Source organism: Zosterops lateralis (genome assembly GCF_965231275.1).
Source record: "Zosterops lateralis genome assembly, chromosome: 14".
Classification (NCBI taxonomy): Eukaryota; Metazoa; Chordata; class Aves; order Passeriformes; family Zosteropidae; genus Zosterops; species Zosterops lateralis.
This window is the reverse complement of record NC_139774.1, coordinates 16,014,058-16,029,381: the sequence shown is the minus strand read 5'-3', so window position 1 is coordinate 16,029,381 and position 15,324 is coordinate 16,014,058. Positions and strand designations below refer to the sequence as shown.

The 15,324-nt window shown below is 47.9% G+C and overlaps 1 protein-coding gene across 1 annotated transcript; it reads right to left on the bottom strand.

Moving 5' to 3' along the window:
• Nucleotides 1–3,013: 3,013 nt before the first annotated feature.
• BOD1 (biorientation of chromosomes in cell division 1) lies at nucleotides 3,014–8,681 on the bottom strand (the record flags this gene model as incomplete). Its single annotated transcript, XM_083872083.1, has 4 exons — nucleotides 3,014–4,021; nucleotides 5,196–5,396; nucleotides 7,145–7,269; nucleotides 8,475–8,681. 3 exons carry the CDS (start codon nucleotides 8,679–8,681, stop codon nucleotides 5,198–5,200), a joined length of 531 nt encoding a protein of 176 aa, XP_083728209.1. The 3' UTR covers nucleotides 3,014–4,021; nucleotides 5,196–5,197.
• Between the last annotated feature and the right edge of the window lie 6,643 nt (nucleotides 8,682–15,324).

The following is a 15,324-nucleotide window of genomic DNA, read 5'->3' as shown; positions in this document are numbered from 1 at the left end:
AGTTCCCACCGGGTTTTCTTTCTTTTTTATTTATCTTTTTTTTTTCTGTGGTTGTGCTGCCCCCTTGTAGAAGATGTAAATTTTGTGAGCGTTCTCAGAATTGTGATTGTTTCATCTCCCTTTTTCAGAGTTGCAATGAAATGTGAAGCTCATGGCAGTGATTTTCTATCTCTGCTAGAAATCCCTTCCAAAATGGGTATATTTAATGTATAAGGTTGCTTGGAATTCCCAAAAGCCCCAATTCAGCAAACTGCACCCTGAATTCTTTGTAGGGCCAACACCTGAAGTGCTTTGGAGATTTTTTTTTTTTTTTTTTTTTTTTTTTTTTTTTTTTTTTTTTAAATGTGAGCAGGGATCTGTCTGTAAAGACACCAGTGCAAAAGCCACTGACCTGTGTGAGTCAGGGAGATGGAATTAGTGACACACGAAGTCCTTCAGCCTGTCCAGGTGGGCTGGACCAGTTGCATTTTGCTTTTTGCCTGCTTTGGCCCAGCGCTGCAGGGGATTGTTGGAGGCAGCTCCCAGTCTGATGGCTGAGGTAGCACATTTCTCTGTGCACGGCTGGGAGGGTGTCTAGACTGGGCTGGTCACTGCCCAGTCATGTTCTCCAGGCTGAGCCCACAGCTCTGCTCTGTTGTGGGCTCAGCACCTGAATCACAAAAAAAAAAAATTGCAAGAGCTGCAGCAATGGTTCTGATACAATCTCATGGCACAACCAGCTGGGGCTTCAACCTTGCTCACACCTGTGAATTACAGATTTGGCTAAGCCAGGATTTACAGTTTTACATCCTAAAGCTGTGATTTTGTCCCTGATCACTGGGGGTGTTCACTTCTCTCCCCTAACCCTGATATTCCTTTCCTATTGCCAAACCTGTTGAGAAATGTCAGTGTCTGCTGTGTGATTTGCAGTGATTTGTGTGATTTTGGACAAGCACAGTCAGAGCTCAGGGAAACACTTCGGGAAAGCTGTTTCCACACCTTGCCGGGCTGATTCACTCAGGAGGCAGCGAAAGAATCCTGCAGGGAGGAACTGAGGAATGAATAAGAGTTTATCTCCCTCTTATGGCTGAATTCTGAACAGCTGAGCTTGGGAAGGGAAGGAAGGAGCAGGAATTGCTGCACTCAGTGGTTGTGGAGAGACCCCAGCTGCTCACTAGCAGTCAAACCAGCTCTCTTTAAAGATGTTTTTCACTGCAGTATGAACCGCAAAATATCTGTGAAAGAGTTAAAGTGCTTCAGTTCTCTGTGAGTTTGAACCCAGAACTGGCCAAATATGTAATTACAGAATCTTAGAATGGCTTGGGCTGGAAGGGACCTTTAAGATCACAGAGGTAAAGGCAGTGCTGGAGTCAGTGGGACCCACTCAAAAACTTGCTTTGCAGTTGCAAAGGGGTTTGAAGAGTCCAAAATCCACCCAAGGTGGAACTGTGACCTTGGGGAGGTGATCAGCAGTTGTGGTTTCTGCCTGGTTCTGTTGGTAACCTGCTCCAGGTTTCACTGAAAAGCATCTCTGGAGTTATCACAGAACAGTCCTAAGTGCCTCAGGAATCAACCCCTTTATTTTATGTAAGATTTGCATAAGAAATTTTAAAAAGTATCAGGAAATGCCTATTAATTTAAAGAAATAATCAATTTTACTACAAGAATGAGTTATAAACACATTATTTATCACTTAACTCCTGTTCAGTGCTTGTAATTAAGTTTAAATTGGGCTAAAATATGTATGTTTGTAATAATGGATTGCTGTGTGTGTTTGATATACATTACATATACACTTTTCAGGAATAATGGGGCAAAGGCAATGGAATTCTGCTGTTCAGTTTTTCTAACATGACAGAATTTGGGACAGAGAGGAACAGAGACATCAGAACTGTTGTGTGGCTTCAGGCCAGGGTTTGATGGGAACAAGGGAAAATAAGGAAAGTTCTGCAGTGCTGCAAGTGATGCTTGTGCAAACATCTGTTTAATGTCAGCTTCTTGATTCCTTAGACCTCTCTGTCTCCCCAGGCTGTGTTTAACACACCCAGCACAGCAAAACCTGACTCATTCCCCAGCTTTAGTCCCACATCCTGCTGCAGGGACAATTTCACTTCTGTAGTGGGGACAGCTTTGTTCTTTTGTTCTGGTGTGAAGATTTCTATTTCATCACTGAGCTTTTAAGGCTGGAACCCTGAGTCTGGCTGTGTCACTGACAGAATTTAATCAAAGGGCCCTGCACAAGTCCTTCATCAAAAGGACTTTGGTGGCTTTTGTCACTGTCTCATTGTGTCAGGGGTTCCTTTCCAAAGCTCTGATCCAAAGCAAGGACTTCAGAACCCCAACATTAAAGCCTGTGTGATCCCAGACTGGCTGCCCCAACTCTTCAGGTGTTTCTGTTGTGATCTGAAGGTTCCCACAGCCACTGGAGCCGTGCACAGCCTGGGCCCCACCAAAGGCACAGCAGTGTCAGAGCTCAGACTGAACAGAGATAACAATGGAAAAGCTTTTTAAAAACTACCCTGGCTGAGTCTATTCTCCTTCACTCATCTTTTAAAGCTGCTGGAAATGCAGGTTCAGGTTCCCTCTTCACTGCAGGAGGGAAATCCAGCTTGACTTGCTACAAAAAAAGCCCTGAGCTGGTGTCCCTGCTCCCTGACTACTCCTGGTGTCATCCAGAATTTGCCTAAGCACAGTCAGAATCCTTTCCATTCGCTCTTTCTAAACTCTTCAACCATTTTTTTCCCCCTGAATAAGTATTTCAGTTCCAAAGAAGTGGTTGAGAACCCCACCAGGAGGTAAAATATTCTCTTCTGTCAAGAGCTGCCCTTCACGCCCTAAGGGAAAACATTTATTACAGATTTGGAGCAGTTTTTAACCTCCAAACCAACACCCAGGAGAGAACCCTTTACTCACACAATCCTCACAATATTTTACATTTTTTGAGGCATATTCTGTGGAAAGGATACTAAAACCATCTTATTTCACAATAAGAAACAACTCCAGGTTGTTAAATCTGGATTAACCCATAAAATGTGTAAGGTCACACCTTCCTTCAGGTTCCAGCCATCAGCACTGGATTTCTTTAAATAAATCCTTTATTTTATTTAAGAATCCTAATTATTTAAACCCATCCTGGATTCCTTTAAATAGTTTCTCCTTAGAAAAAAAAATGCCGAAGAAGCCAAGCCTCAGAGATGCTTTTAGAGGTGTTTTATTGAAAAAAAAAAAAAAAAAAAAAAAAAAAGTGTGGACATTTGCTGGCAGAACAGGTTATCACATTCTCCATTTGACTGTCATCCAGAGGACACTGCATGCATTCAAGCTGAAAGCATAGGACAGTTTCCACCAGGCACCTGAGAAAGAAAAGTCTTCCAAGCAGAAAAAAAGACAAATTTCCACCTGATCCCCTACTCTGGTGTGCCCTTTGCTCCCCAGAGCTCCCTGGGAAATAGGAGTGACATCAGCTATAGGCATAGCCAACTGTAAACATGTTCCTGTGTTCAACAGAATCGATCTGGATAATGGATCCTGAAGCTTCAGCTCCAGTTTTGAGCAGGAAATGCCCTTCCCAAAGCAGGCAGTGCAGTGAGTTCCACCTGACCTGGCACCTGCTGCTCCCTCTAACCCAGCAGAGGAGCACGAGGCTTCCCCTCCTCTGGCTTTTCTAGCAAAGGAAATCTCTACTTGGTCTCCAAAAAATACCCCACCCCCAAACCCTCTTTTTCCTTTCTTTGTGCTCCTTGCAGCATCTCAACCCACTTCCCCACTCCCTCCAGACAGCAGACAACTCCCTTTTTTCCTTCCCACCCCCTTGACTAATGAATACACACTGCAGTTCACAGCAAAAAAACCCTCTCCACACTTGGGCTGTCCTTCCATGGGCACAACTCCAGCTGCACCTGAATTTCCCCCGTTTCTCACAGGCCTAATAAAGGTTAATCATCTTTGGCAGACAGCAATCCTGCACCAAAGGGAACAAGGAATCCATTGCCAGTCTGACAGGGCGTTGTTGCAACTGCAGCTGCTCAGCAGCAGGATCTCCCTGCAAGGGAAAAAAAAGAGATTTTAGAGGATGTAAAAGCACCTTCACAAGTCAGTGCATTAGGATAGATTAGGATATATTAACAGCTGCACTTTGCTGTGGGTTATAATGGACTTTTAAACTACTTGAACCAGGCAAATGCAAAAATCAAGGCATTAAAGCTGCAAGTCACAAGTAAATAACTCAGGATGACACTACAGCCACTTAAACTTCTACTATTAAGCCAAACCCTCATGCTGGTTGCTCTGCTAATTCCAAACATTAGAACAGCCACTGTAGGTTATTATATTCCTTCTAAATAAATCAGCTGCAGATTATATGGAGCCTTTTTGCTTTCAGGAAGCCCTGGCAGATGGAATACTGACAATTAACTTCCTTTCATGCCAGCATGGTTTGAAATCCCCCAGCAAAGCTGCAGATTGAAATTTCCCACCAAGGCAGTGGCTCCTCAAGATCCTGAACAACCTCAGCAACTTTAGCAAAGATGGGCACATCTTGTGCTAAGACAGAGGAGCAGTTATGGCCCCCTGAGGCCCCTGCAGTTATTTTAATCACAAAAGCCAGAATGAACTTGTTTGCCACAAAGGCACCTCAGTCCTTGCAGCTGCAAGATCCAGGTTGGTCTATTTAAACCAGTTTTTTGAGTGAACAGTTTGTCACTCCCAGAGATGTTGCCCTTACTCCAACAGGACTATTTTGGTCAGTGACAATTCAACACTCCAGTGTTTGTTCTGAAGCAGAGATACCTAAAACTTTCAATGCTAAGCCACAATAACTTGTCACCACTCTATTCCCATCTGTGTTTCAGTAAATGATATATATATTTAATCTATTTGATACAGTTCTGAAGGCAATCCAGCCACTTCCACGTTAATGCTGCTGGATATGCTTTTTCTTTTTTTGGATATGCTTTACTGGAATAAAAAGCCTTTTGGGCTGATCCGAGCCCAGCTCTGGCAGAGTGTACAGTGTTCCTTGATAGCTGATTTACATCATCCCTGTGTCTTAGCCCCAGTTATTTTTAGCAGCCACTGGAGGGGCAGAGGGCTGTGTGACAATGACAACAGGCTGCTGATCAAAGTGTCCCCCCTGCCAAGCCCTCCCCTATCTTACACTGTACAAATAGAGAGATGAGGCACAAGGAATGTCAGCAGTAAGTGCAGAGATACCAGACCTTTAGGAGGCATCCTGAGATGGAGCAGGAGGATCCTTATTCTCAGGCTCTGGAGGAGGAGCTGGCACATTTTCCTCTTTCTTTTGTGCAGCCAAAAATTCATGAATCGCCCTCTCTATCTGAGGCCTGAAGATGTGGTTTAGTTTTGGATCCACCACCTGAGAAATAATTCTGTCCACTCCAGCTTCCAGCATTCCTGACCTTGAACAAAGACAAAGAAGTCATTCAGCTCCTCTGAAAAACTTCTCCCCAATCTCCTCCAGAAACTCTCCAGAGCCCTCCTGTCAACTGCAATTAGCATTAACATGGTGAGAACTGCAGCCTACTCAGGAGATCCTTAACAGGGACTTGTTTCACTCACCTATTTCTCTCCCTGCTCCCTGCAGAATTAACAACTCACATCTGCTCTCCCAGGTACTTAAATGACACCTTGGCCAAGAGCCACTTTTAATAGGGCTCCTGTGGAAACCAGGTCAACATGAAAGCAAACAAACACATTTTGGCACAAACACATTCTGGCACAAGAAGAGAAATAAGCTATTCTGAGGAGGAGGGCAGGTGAGAGCACAGGCTTTTTTTTTTTTTTTTTTGGCTGAGTGGAGGGAGAAGAGCCCTGCCCCCCAAGAACAGGACTGTCCACTCGCTCCTTGTCTAGACAGATGGGTATGAATTATAAAAAGAAGACAGTGAGCACACAGCAGAGGTTCTGGACTGAGCAGCAGGAACTGAAGTGACTTCAGGGGCTGTGTCAGGCTCCTGGACTGTGGGGCACAGGCTGTCTGGGAGGGTTAAGTCATGTCTGCAAGGAAACGGAGATGTTCATGGCACTGGGAAAAGGAGCCAGGGATAATGAGGCTGTGAAAGATGCAGAGACAGGGCACTTTGTGCCACCTCCAGGTAACAGCAGCCTGGGTGGGCAGGACACACACCTGGACTCCCCCAGGGCTCAGTCCTGCCCCTCCAGGAGTGACAGGGACTCTTTAAACTCCCTGTGACTGTTCTTTACAACATTTTGTGTGCAATACCTCCTCCTCCTCTCCCTGACTAAAGCTCAGCAGCTCTGGGAATCAGTATAAGTTGTCAGTCACAGAATGGTTTGGGCTGGAAGGGACCTTAAAGCTCATCCAGTGCCACCTCCTGCCAGGGCAGGGACACCTCCCACTGTCCCAGGCTGCTCCAAGCCCTGTCCAGCCTGGCCTTGGACATTTCCAGGGATCCAGGGGCAGCCACAGCTTCTCTGGGCACCCTGTGCCAGGGCCTGCCCACCCTCACAGGGAAGGATTTATTCCTGCTATCTACTGTAACCCTGTTCTCTCAGTTGAAGCCATTCCCCCTTGTCCTGTCCCTCCAGGCCCTGGTAAATTCTCTCTCTCCATCTTGTTGGCTCCTTCAGGCCCTGCAAACCCACAGTGAGGTCACTCCAAAGCTTTTCCTCTCCAGGGTGAACAATCCCAGCTCTCCCTTTCCTTCTGAGCCTTCCCTCCCAGCAGAGCTGCTCCATCCTCTGCTCATTATCTGTGCATTATCTGCAAAAACTGGATAGGAACTATCCTGTGCTGCAGGAGCTCAGGCTGGTGCAGAGATTTCTGCTGACAGGGCTTGGAGTCTACACACAAACCTCTGGCATCCTCAGGACTCTTTCTTTAAAGAATCTTTAAAGGCTCTTCTCTTTCCTGAAAGTCAAGATCAAGGTCATCCAGCTCAGAACAGCAGGTACTGTTTTTGCAGCAATAATTTGGACAGAAAATATAAATATTTCACCTCTCAAAACCACCCATTTCACCTCTCAAAAACACCCACTTCAGACAGAGCAATAACGTGCATTTTGGGGAGATTTCAGACTGCACTCACTCCCACAATGAAACTCAAGGAGGACAACAGAAAATGGTGTGAAAAACTTAACTCAGGCAGTTCTCCTTTGCCTTAGGTGATGATGAAATCTCACTTACTGGATCACACTCTGCCTCAGCCCATTCCGCAGCTGGTTCTTGTTCATGGCTGGGTTCCATTCTTGCTTGTCCAGCTGGGTTGAGACAAAGTTGTCCACTTTCTGCCTCAGGTTCTGATAGGCTGGCTAAAAAAAAATAAAAATAAATCCACCTCAGCAGCTCAAATACCTCCAAACAACCCCCTGCCAGAGCCCTTCACAGTGCAGCTATTGTCACACACAGACTGCTCTGCTGTGTCTGTGCTTCCCTCCTTTCACTCCCTGAACAAAGATAATCCTGTTTTCCCCGAGAACACAACTGGAAATTGCACAGAACACTCACTCAGTGTTGTCATAATTCCAACAGCTGGATAGATTGGGGCTGAAATTGTAGTGAAATGCAAACTGTGCAGACAGAGGTTGTTTAAGCAGAGTTCTTGCTGTCTGGAAACCCTCCACCCCAGAATTCTTAATACTGTCATTAAACAAGAACTTGAATTATTTGCTTCTGTGGCACTTGTAGAGAAGATAAGAATAAAAATATACAACTGTAATTTTTAAAGATGGTTATAATTATTTGAGTTTTATCAGAGGAAATGTAATTCCACTGAAGAGGAACTTAACTAACAAATCCATATAAATACTCAGGATTATCCACATCCTGCATGCAAGGGAAGGACAAGAGGGAAAACAGGGATATTTCAGAGTTTGATGCAAGGGAAGGACAAGAGGGAAAACAGGGATATTTCAGAGTTTGATGCAAGGGAAGGACAAGAGAGAAAACAGGGATATTTCAGAGTTTGATGCAAGGGAAAAACAAGAGGGAAAACAGGGATATTTCAGAGTTTATGTGCCTGTCCTGGGTGCTGGCCCTGGATGAAGACAGCAGATCCCAGGACAAGGCTCTTGCTGGAGCATAAAACCTTGGGAAAGCAAAATTCAACAAAAAGCATTGAATTTTGACAGAGTCACTGTGAATAATCCAACGTGACACTGACAGCTCAACTTCAATACTGGCAACAAATCGTGAGCAGTTTGTTGTGCCTGAGAAAAAATTAATGTCAAACAACAGCCTGAGAACATCTACTCAAGAAACAAAGGTTAAAGGCTTGATTTGAGAATATAGGAATGTTTGAGAATATGGGAATTTTTGAATTCAAGATTGAGAGCAGCACTGTTCTTATGGGAAGGTGTTTTCCCAGGAAAGCCTGGGCTGGGAAATGAAAGGCTGAGCCTGTTCTCGGCCCGTTCGCGCCCGGGGTGCGGATGTGGCTCCAGGGATCCCCCGGGAGCAGCCCCAGAGCTCCAGGGGCGGGCAGGCCCCGGGCTCGGTGCCCGGCCCCGGTCGGTACCTTGGTGTCCACGTCGGCCAGGCAGTCGCGGCGGAAGCCGTCGAAGAGGCCGCGGCTCTTGAGCTGCTCCACGATGATGGCGATGAGCTGCGGGTCCCCGGGCGGCAGCGAGGCGGGGTCGGTGGGCCCGGGCCCCGCGGCCCCCGAGCCGCCGCCGCCGCCCCCGCCCGCCGCGGCCCCGCCGCCGCCGCCGCCGCTCTCCGACATCGCCCGCGCCCTCCGCGCCGGCGACGGCCGATGGTGTCACCGCGTCGCGGTGCATCACGGGGAGGCGAGTTCTCCGCCAGAGAGATGCCATATGCTTATAGCCTTCTTAGAACTATAAATCCCAGCGTGCACCGCGGAGCGGCCCCGCAAGGCAGCGGGAAGGTGGGCGCGTTGCTGTCGCGGTGCGTCTTGGGAGTTGTAGTTACGGGATCGTGAGGGGCCTCCCCTCGTCCACCGGCGGCTGTGCTGGGATCACCCGGCCGGAGAGGTCACAGGGCTCCCCGTGTCCCCCTGGGACGGGCTCAGCCGGGCAGAGGGCCCGCGGGTTCCTCAGCATCGCCTCGATGCTCCAGGTGTGCAGTTGGATGCTCAGGGATGCCCCGCCCATGATAACAGCGAGGTTCTGACTTGTGTGTGTTTCCTCCTGTGCCCTAGTACGCACAGAGATAATGTAAATTGAGGGAAAAAACCCATCAATTTGTGTGGGATCGTGCTGTATTTGTATCGGGATCCTGGGACCCGACTGTCCCCAGCAAGGGCTGACACCGATTGCAGCTGTGGCCTGCAGGGCACGGATCCTGCACCTCGGGTTTGTTCCTTCCCAGCGATGTTGTGTGCAATAATCGGCTCATTGGGATATTCCCATCCTCATACAGGAGGACAAGCAGTGCAGGAGTGTAATCACAGGATCCCAGAATAGTTGAGGGACCCTAAAATTCATCCAGTTCCATCCCCTGCCATGGACAGGGACACCTTCCACTGTCCCAGGTGGCTCCAAGCTCCATCCAGCCTGGCCTTGGGCACTGCCAGGGATCCAGGGGCAGCCACAGCTTCTCCAGATCCTCCCCACCCTCACAGGGCGGTTTTGAGGAAAGAAGAGGGACGAATGGCAGCGTGAACAGACCCCAGTTCTATTTTAATATTTCTGACTCCATTTATATACACTTTTTACAGAAGGCAAAAGATTGGCTACACAGGTTGCCACCTCTTCGATTCCATAGGTGAACATCACTATTAATCACATTTCTCCTCCCAGAGAAGAAATATGTAAACAAAATAAATAACTCTAAATATCTACATAGTTTACATGAAGCTGTGTAAAAATCTCCACTACAAAATTGCAAATGCTCACAAGGCAAGGAAACTTAGAACAACACTCGTGCTGATTGTCACAGGTGTGACAGCAGTGACACTCCAGGGGCTGGTTAGAGCTGGAATAAGAATGTGGTTTATTAAACAGATCTGCCAGGACTCTGCACCTCATCTCTGGGTAGTTGTTAGGGGCATGGCCTTGTTTTCTCCCGTGGGCAGGGAAGTCACAGAATATCCCGAGTTAGAAGGGATGATCTAAGTCCAGCTCCTATCTCTGCACAGCCACAAAATCCCACCCTGGGCATCCCTGACAGTGCTGTCCAAGCTCTCCTGGAGCTCTGGCAGCCTCGGGGCTGTGCCCATTTCCTGGGGAGCCTGGGTAGTGCCAGCACCCTCTGGGGGAAAGAACCTTTCCCAAAATCCAACCTAAACCTGCCCTGGCGCAGCTCCAGCCCTGCCCTGGCTCCTGTCGCCGATCCCAGGGGGCGGCTGCTGATCGGGGACAGGGACAGGGACAGGGACAGGGACAGGGACAGGGACAGGGACAGGGACAGGGACAGGGACAGGGCCCGGCAGCCGCTGTTCGGGAGCGGGGGAAGCAGCGCGGAGATCCCGGCAGGTGGCACCCGGTCCCCATCCCGGTCCCCATCCCGGTCCCCATCCCGGCGCCTCCCGATCCGCTCTCACCCCTGGCAGGGATGTATTTCATGGATTTTAGCCTCGCTGTGGAACCAGCAGCGAAGGCAGAGGGGTGGTCCCTCCCTTGGGACCCTCGCAGCACCAAGGGAGCGATGGAGGAGGCGGATTTTATTGTTATTATTATTTTTTTGCAGGATATTCCTGCTGTCCTGATGGCTCCTTCCCGCGGGAGAGCTGAGAGGCAGCGACCTCAAAGGCAAACCCAACCCTTCAGCAGCACAGAATCCAGCCTGGGGTTTACTGGAGTAAAAAACTCTCCCAATTATCAAATTACTGGATGAGACTTTGAGCATCCAGTGATACAGGAGAGGAAAATCCTCAGTGCAAGGTCCCGTAGCCGGGATGCTCCAAGCTGATCTGGAACTGCCTCGTCATGGTGCTGATCCTGCTGCACTGCTCCAAGTCCCTGTGTGAGGTCTGTGCCTTTTCCTGTGGGTGGATGCAGTGACCTCTTTCTCACGGTGCCACAATTGATGTTTCAAGGCAGAGCAGAGAGGGCAAAGCAGGTAGCTCTGAGATAATGAGGGGTCACAGGCTCTCTTACAAGCTCTGGGGTCGAGGTCAAGCAGTGTTTGATAGTTTTGAGATCTGTAGCAGGGGGGAAAAGAGAAAAGCAGAGTGTTTAATCTGTTTTATCTGTGTGTTTTTGCCCGGCATCACAGCACACAGCGAGAGCATTTAGCTGTGGTGGCTGAGATAAAGCAGCTCTGGCCCCCAGGGAGGAGAACTGTGAACCTCTCCTTGAATCACATCTCGAGTACAAAATTTATGAGATCTCTGAACTCTCCCTATATCCATGGCCTCGAGGAAAGCTTCAGGCAGTTTCCACAGTTCAGGTCAGCAGAAGGCTCAGGAAGAGAGAATTTTTTACCTGTTTGCTGTTGAGTTGGAGATGCAGTTCTCATGTTGGATAAGGGCTTAAGCTGAGGGGAAGCAAACTTGTAAAGCTTAGGGAGAAAGATTATTTCAGATTAAATAAACAGAAAAAAAAATGGTGTAGGGAGTTACTTGGATCAAGATGGCAATCAATGATTTTTAATCTTATTTTCCTGGGTTACAGTCCCCCTGAACCCCATTCCTTTAGTTGACCAGTGATATGTGGGTATTTAATTGTAATTTCAATTAAAAAATAAAAACAAAAACCCCCTGAATTCCAGTCACACTTGCTGTCACAGATGATCAGAGCCAGAAGTCAGTCCTTTCTTTGTCACTGTTTGTCACCACCGCCTTGCACATTTCCTCCATTCTCAGCCCCACTTCTTCATCCTCCTCCTGTCACCACAATCACAAGAGCTGTAAACCAGCACCTCTTTCCCTGGAAATTCTGGTATCATAGGGGAAAAGCCTTCTCTTCTACAGCTGCCTGCAAAGAGTTCATGGTTGTTGCAACTGGCTGACAAAACCAAGTTGTTCCCGAAAAGTGGAGTGAATGAAATCTGTTTTCATGGATGCTCATTTCTGCTCCTTAAAGCTCTCACTGAAAACTCACATTGTGATGCTGCATGAGCCAGAAGGTCCTGGAAGGGGTGTGGAGCTGGCAGGGTGTGTATTCCCCATGTGGAATCTGCAGCAGTGGAGTCCTGCCTGTGCTTCCCTCAGTGCTCACTCTCATTTGAGTCCTTGTTCCTTCAGTTTCTCATTTCCTTTGGGTTTGTATAAATCAATTCCTGCTGCAGGGCGTGTTCTGTGTTAATCCTCTGTGGAGATGGAGTTTGTTCCTTCCTCAGCAGTGGGGACCACATTTCCACCTCTGTGTTTGGCCTGGCATGATCCTGCCCATCTCTGGTGCTCAGGGGCAGGGCAGCTGCTGGAGAGGCAGGAAAAGCCAACATTCCAGAGCATCCTGTGAACCCTGTGCTGTTTCTTGTTGAGATCCTGATCATGAGGATTTCTTCCTGGAAAGGATTGCCCAGGCACTGGAAGGGGCTGCCCAGGGAGATTTGGAGTCCCCATCCCTGGAGGTGACCAAGAATGTGGCACTCAGTGCTCTGGGCTGGGGACAAGGTGGGGCTCGATGATCTGGGAGGGCTTTTCCAACCTCAGTGATTCTGGGATTTACAGTGGGGTGATCACTGTGGCTGGGGACAGGAGGTTTGTTCCCTCACTCGAGGTTTTCCACATCCTTGTTGAAAGACAAACTGTTCAGAGGGGGACATGGTTGGCACTTTGCTCTTCCTCACCCTGGCAACCTCTGCCACAAAATGAGAAGCCACTCACTGAGTCTAATTTCTCCATGTTTGGCCCTGCCAATGATTAAGATGACAAACCTGGGACTGATGGCTGTGGCCAGGCCCTGCCAGTGCTGGAATGCAGATGGAATTATCATGGGCACCCTTGCAGAGGCAAACCCCAGCTGCTCCCAGGCAGGAGCTGTGGAAGCTGCTTTCCTTTCCTCTCTGTGATGGCACCTCCAGCAGCACAGACCCAAATCTGCTTTGCTTGTCCTTGGCAGGGGAGCTTTTCCCCAGGTGTGTTTGCAGCCCAGATCCTGCCCTGCTGCCCCTGTGTGTGGGAACTGTAAAAATGAGAGGTTTGGAACGAGCTGATCCAAACCAAGGTGAATCCAGCAGGGTGGCAGTGCAGCTAAATCTGCTCTTGTTCCTTAGCAGCATTCCAGCTGTGCCTGCTGGCTTTAGGCCACATTTGCCTCCTTTTTGTAGGGTTGTATTGTTTGCAGCAGCTCAGGTTGGAATATTCACACAGAATATTCTGAGTTGGAAGGGACCCATAGGGATCAGCCAGTGAAACTCCTGGCCTTGCACAGACACCCCAAAAATCCCACTCTGAGAGTGTTGTCCAAACTCTCCTGGAGCTCTGGCAGCCTTGGGGCTGTGTCCATTCCCTGGGGAGACTGTTTGGAGCTGAGCTCAGGATCACAACCCTGGTCCTGTGCCCTGTGCTGGTAAAGAGAGAGCAGGGACTGCTGAAACAGAGGAAATGTGTGCTTGGGTTTGGTCCTTTTGGTGTCAGCAAAGCCCCAAAGTCGTGTTTAATCTCTGCCCCAGCCTCTGAAGGAGTTAAAGCCACGTTCCCTGGGGTGTGGATCGGGGTCAGCACTGCTGGGAAGCGCCAGAGTTTTGAGATCATGGAGATTTACACAATGAACAGCTTGGCTATGCAGGTGGCAAATTACTGAAAGAGTTGGGAAGCTGCAGGAATGTTCCCCAGCCCATAATTCTCTCCCAAAGAATGTGCACCACGCACCCAGCCTGCCAACCTTTCGGAGGCTCCAGAGCCCTGGAAGAAAATGTCTATTCCCTCCCTGCATGTTTGCCATTTGTGCTGGGCAACATATTATCCATGGAGCATATGCTGTGTACACCACAGGCGTTCTGAATCACTCTATTTCTGAAACACTGCATTGAAATTTATACATTGCTTTATTTTATATGTAAATATATATATATATGTGTGTGTGTGTGTGCATGCATATGCATTATATAGAAGTGGCTGGTGTTGTAACAGAGATGTAAGTAAACAGAATTTGTGTTTAACAAATTCCCACCTCCACAGGATGGTGTTTTATTCTCTATTTTTTTTTTTTTTTTTTGGTGGGTGCTGTCTTGTAACTGAAACAATGTGGAGCTCAAAGTGTCTGCAAATACCAAAGGAAAATGTATTTGTAAAGCTGCTGCAGAGCCTTTCAGAGGAGATGCATGCTGTGTCCTCAAACAGAAATGTCAGTTGTTCATTCTTATATCATTGTTTCCATTATTATGAAAGGCTGAAAGCATGTGGCAAAAATAACATAAACATTATTGCCATATATGCAGAAGGGGTAATTTTCCAAACTAGATCATCAAATGAAGCCTTGGAGTGTATCTGTGTAATATAATCCCTTGGAAGAGTTGCCTTGCATTTGAAGTTTTCACATGTTTTATAAATGTTTATGAAAAATGCCAGTTGAGCTGATGAAGGCAATAACTGCCCCTCTAGGCAGGGAAATGCAGGCTTTTTGCTGGGGAAATGAATAGCTTGTGATTGCTCTGGAATGCAGTGTCAGAGATGGGAGTAAACCCAAAAACCTGGGCTATCTGTGCAAACTGCTGGACGAAATCCCGTTTTTTCCTCCAAGCCTGCTATTTACTTTTCTTGCCTGAGCCTGAGAAATTTTCCATAGCACAGATTTCACTATTGAGGGCAGCACTGCTGTAAAAACCACTGTGAGGAGCAGTGTGTGTGTGGGACAAAGTGCTGCTTATTCCTGATCTTTCCACCTGGGATATCTGTGTCAGGATAACACCCTGTGGCCCTTTGCTTGTTTGTACTGCTTGTCCTTCCAGCATTTCTTCCCTGGCATTTCATGCAGCTTTGGATCTGTGCAGATTTGATCTTTTCTGCCTCAAACTGGAGAGTGCAGCCCCACATTTGGAATTTTGGAGTGTGAGGGAAGCGTGACACTGCTGGGAGCATCTCGATACTGTGATTTCAGGGATCTAATGCTGCCTGACAGCTGATTGGAAATCCACTGGTGTCAGAAAGGAAAGCAGCTGTTCCCTCACCTTCTGGAGACAGGCAAGGACTGTGCTGTCACATCCAGGAGCAGAGGAGCAATTACCCTGACATCAGAGGATGAAAAGATAAAAAAAAAAAAACAACCAAGGAGGCTGGAAATTAATTTCTTTCACCTCTCTGTTTCATGCATCCATCAGCAGCGCATCTGGGCGTTGTGGAGCTGATTTAAAAGTGTCATTTCTATCCCAAAATATCGTATCCAGTGCTCTCCAGTTAAGTTCAAGGGGATGCAGCGTGGGGTGGAGGTTATTTCTGCCTCTGTGTGGTGGCTGTGGAGCTTGGATTTCCCTCTTTGTGGGTCTGTGTGTTGCCTATAACGTGTTTTATGCTCCACATA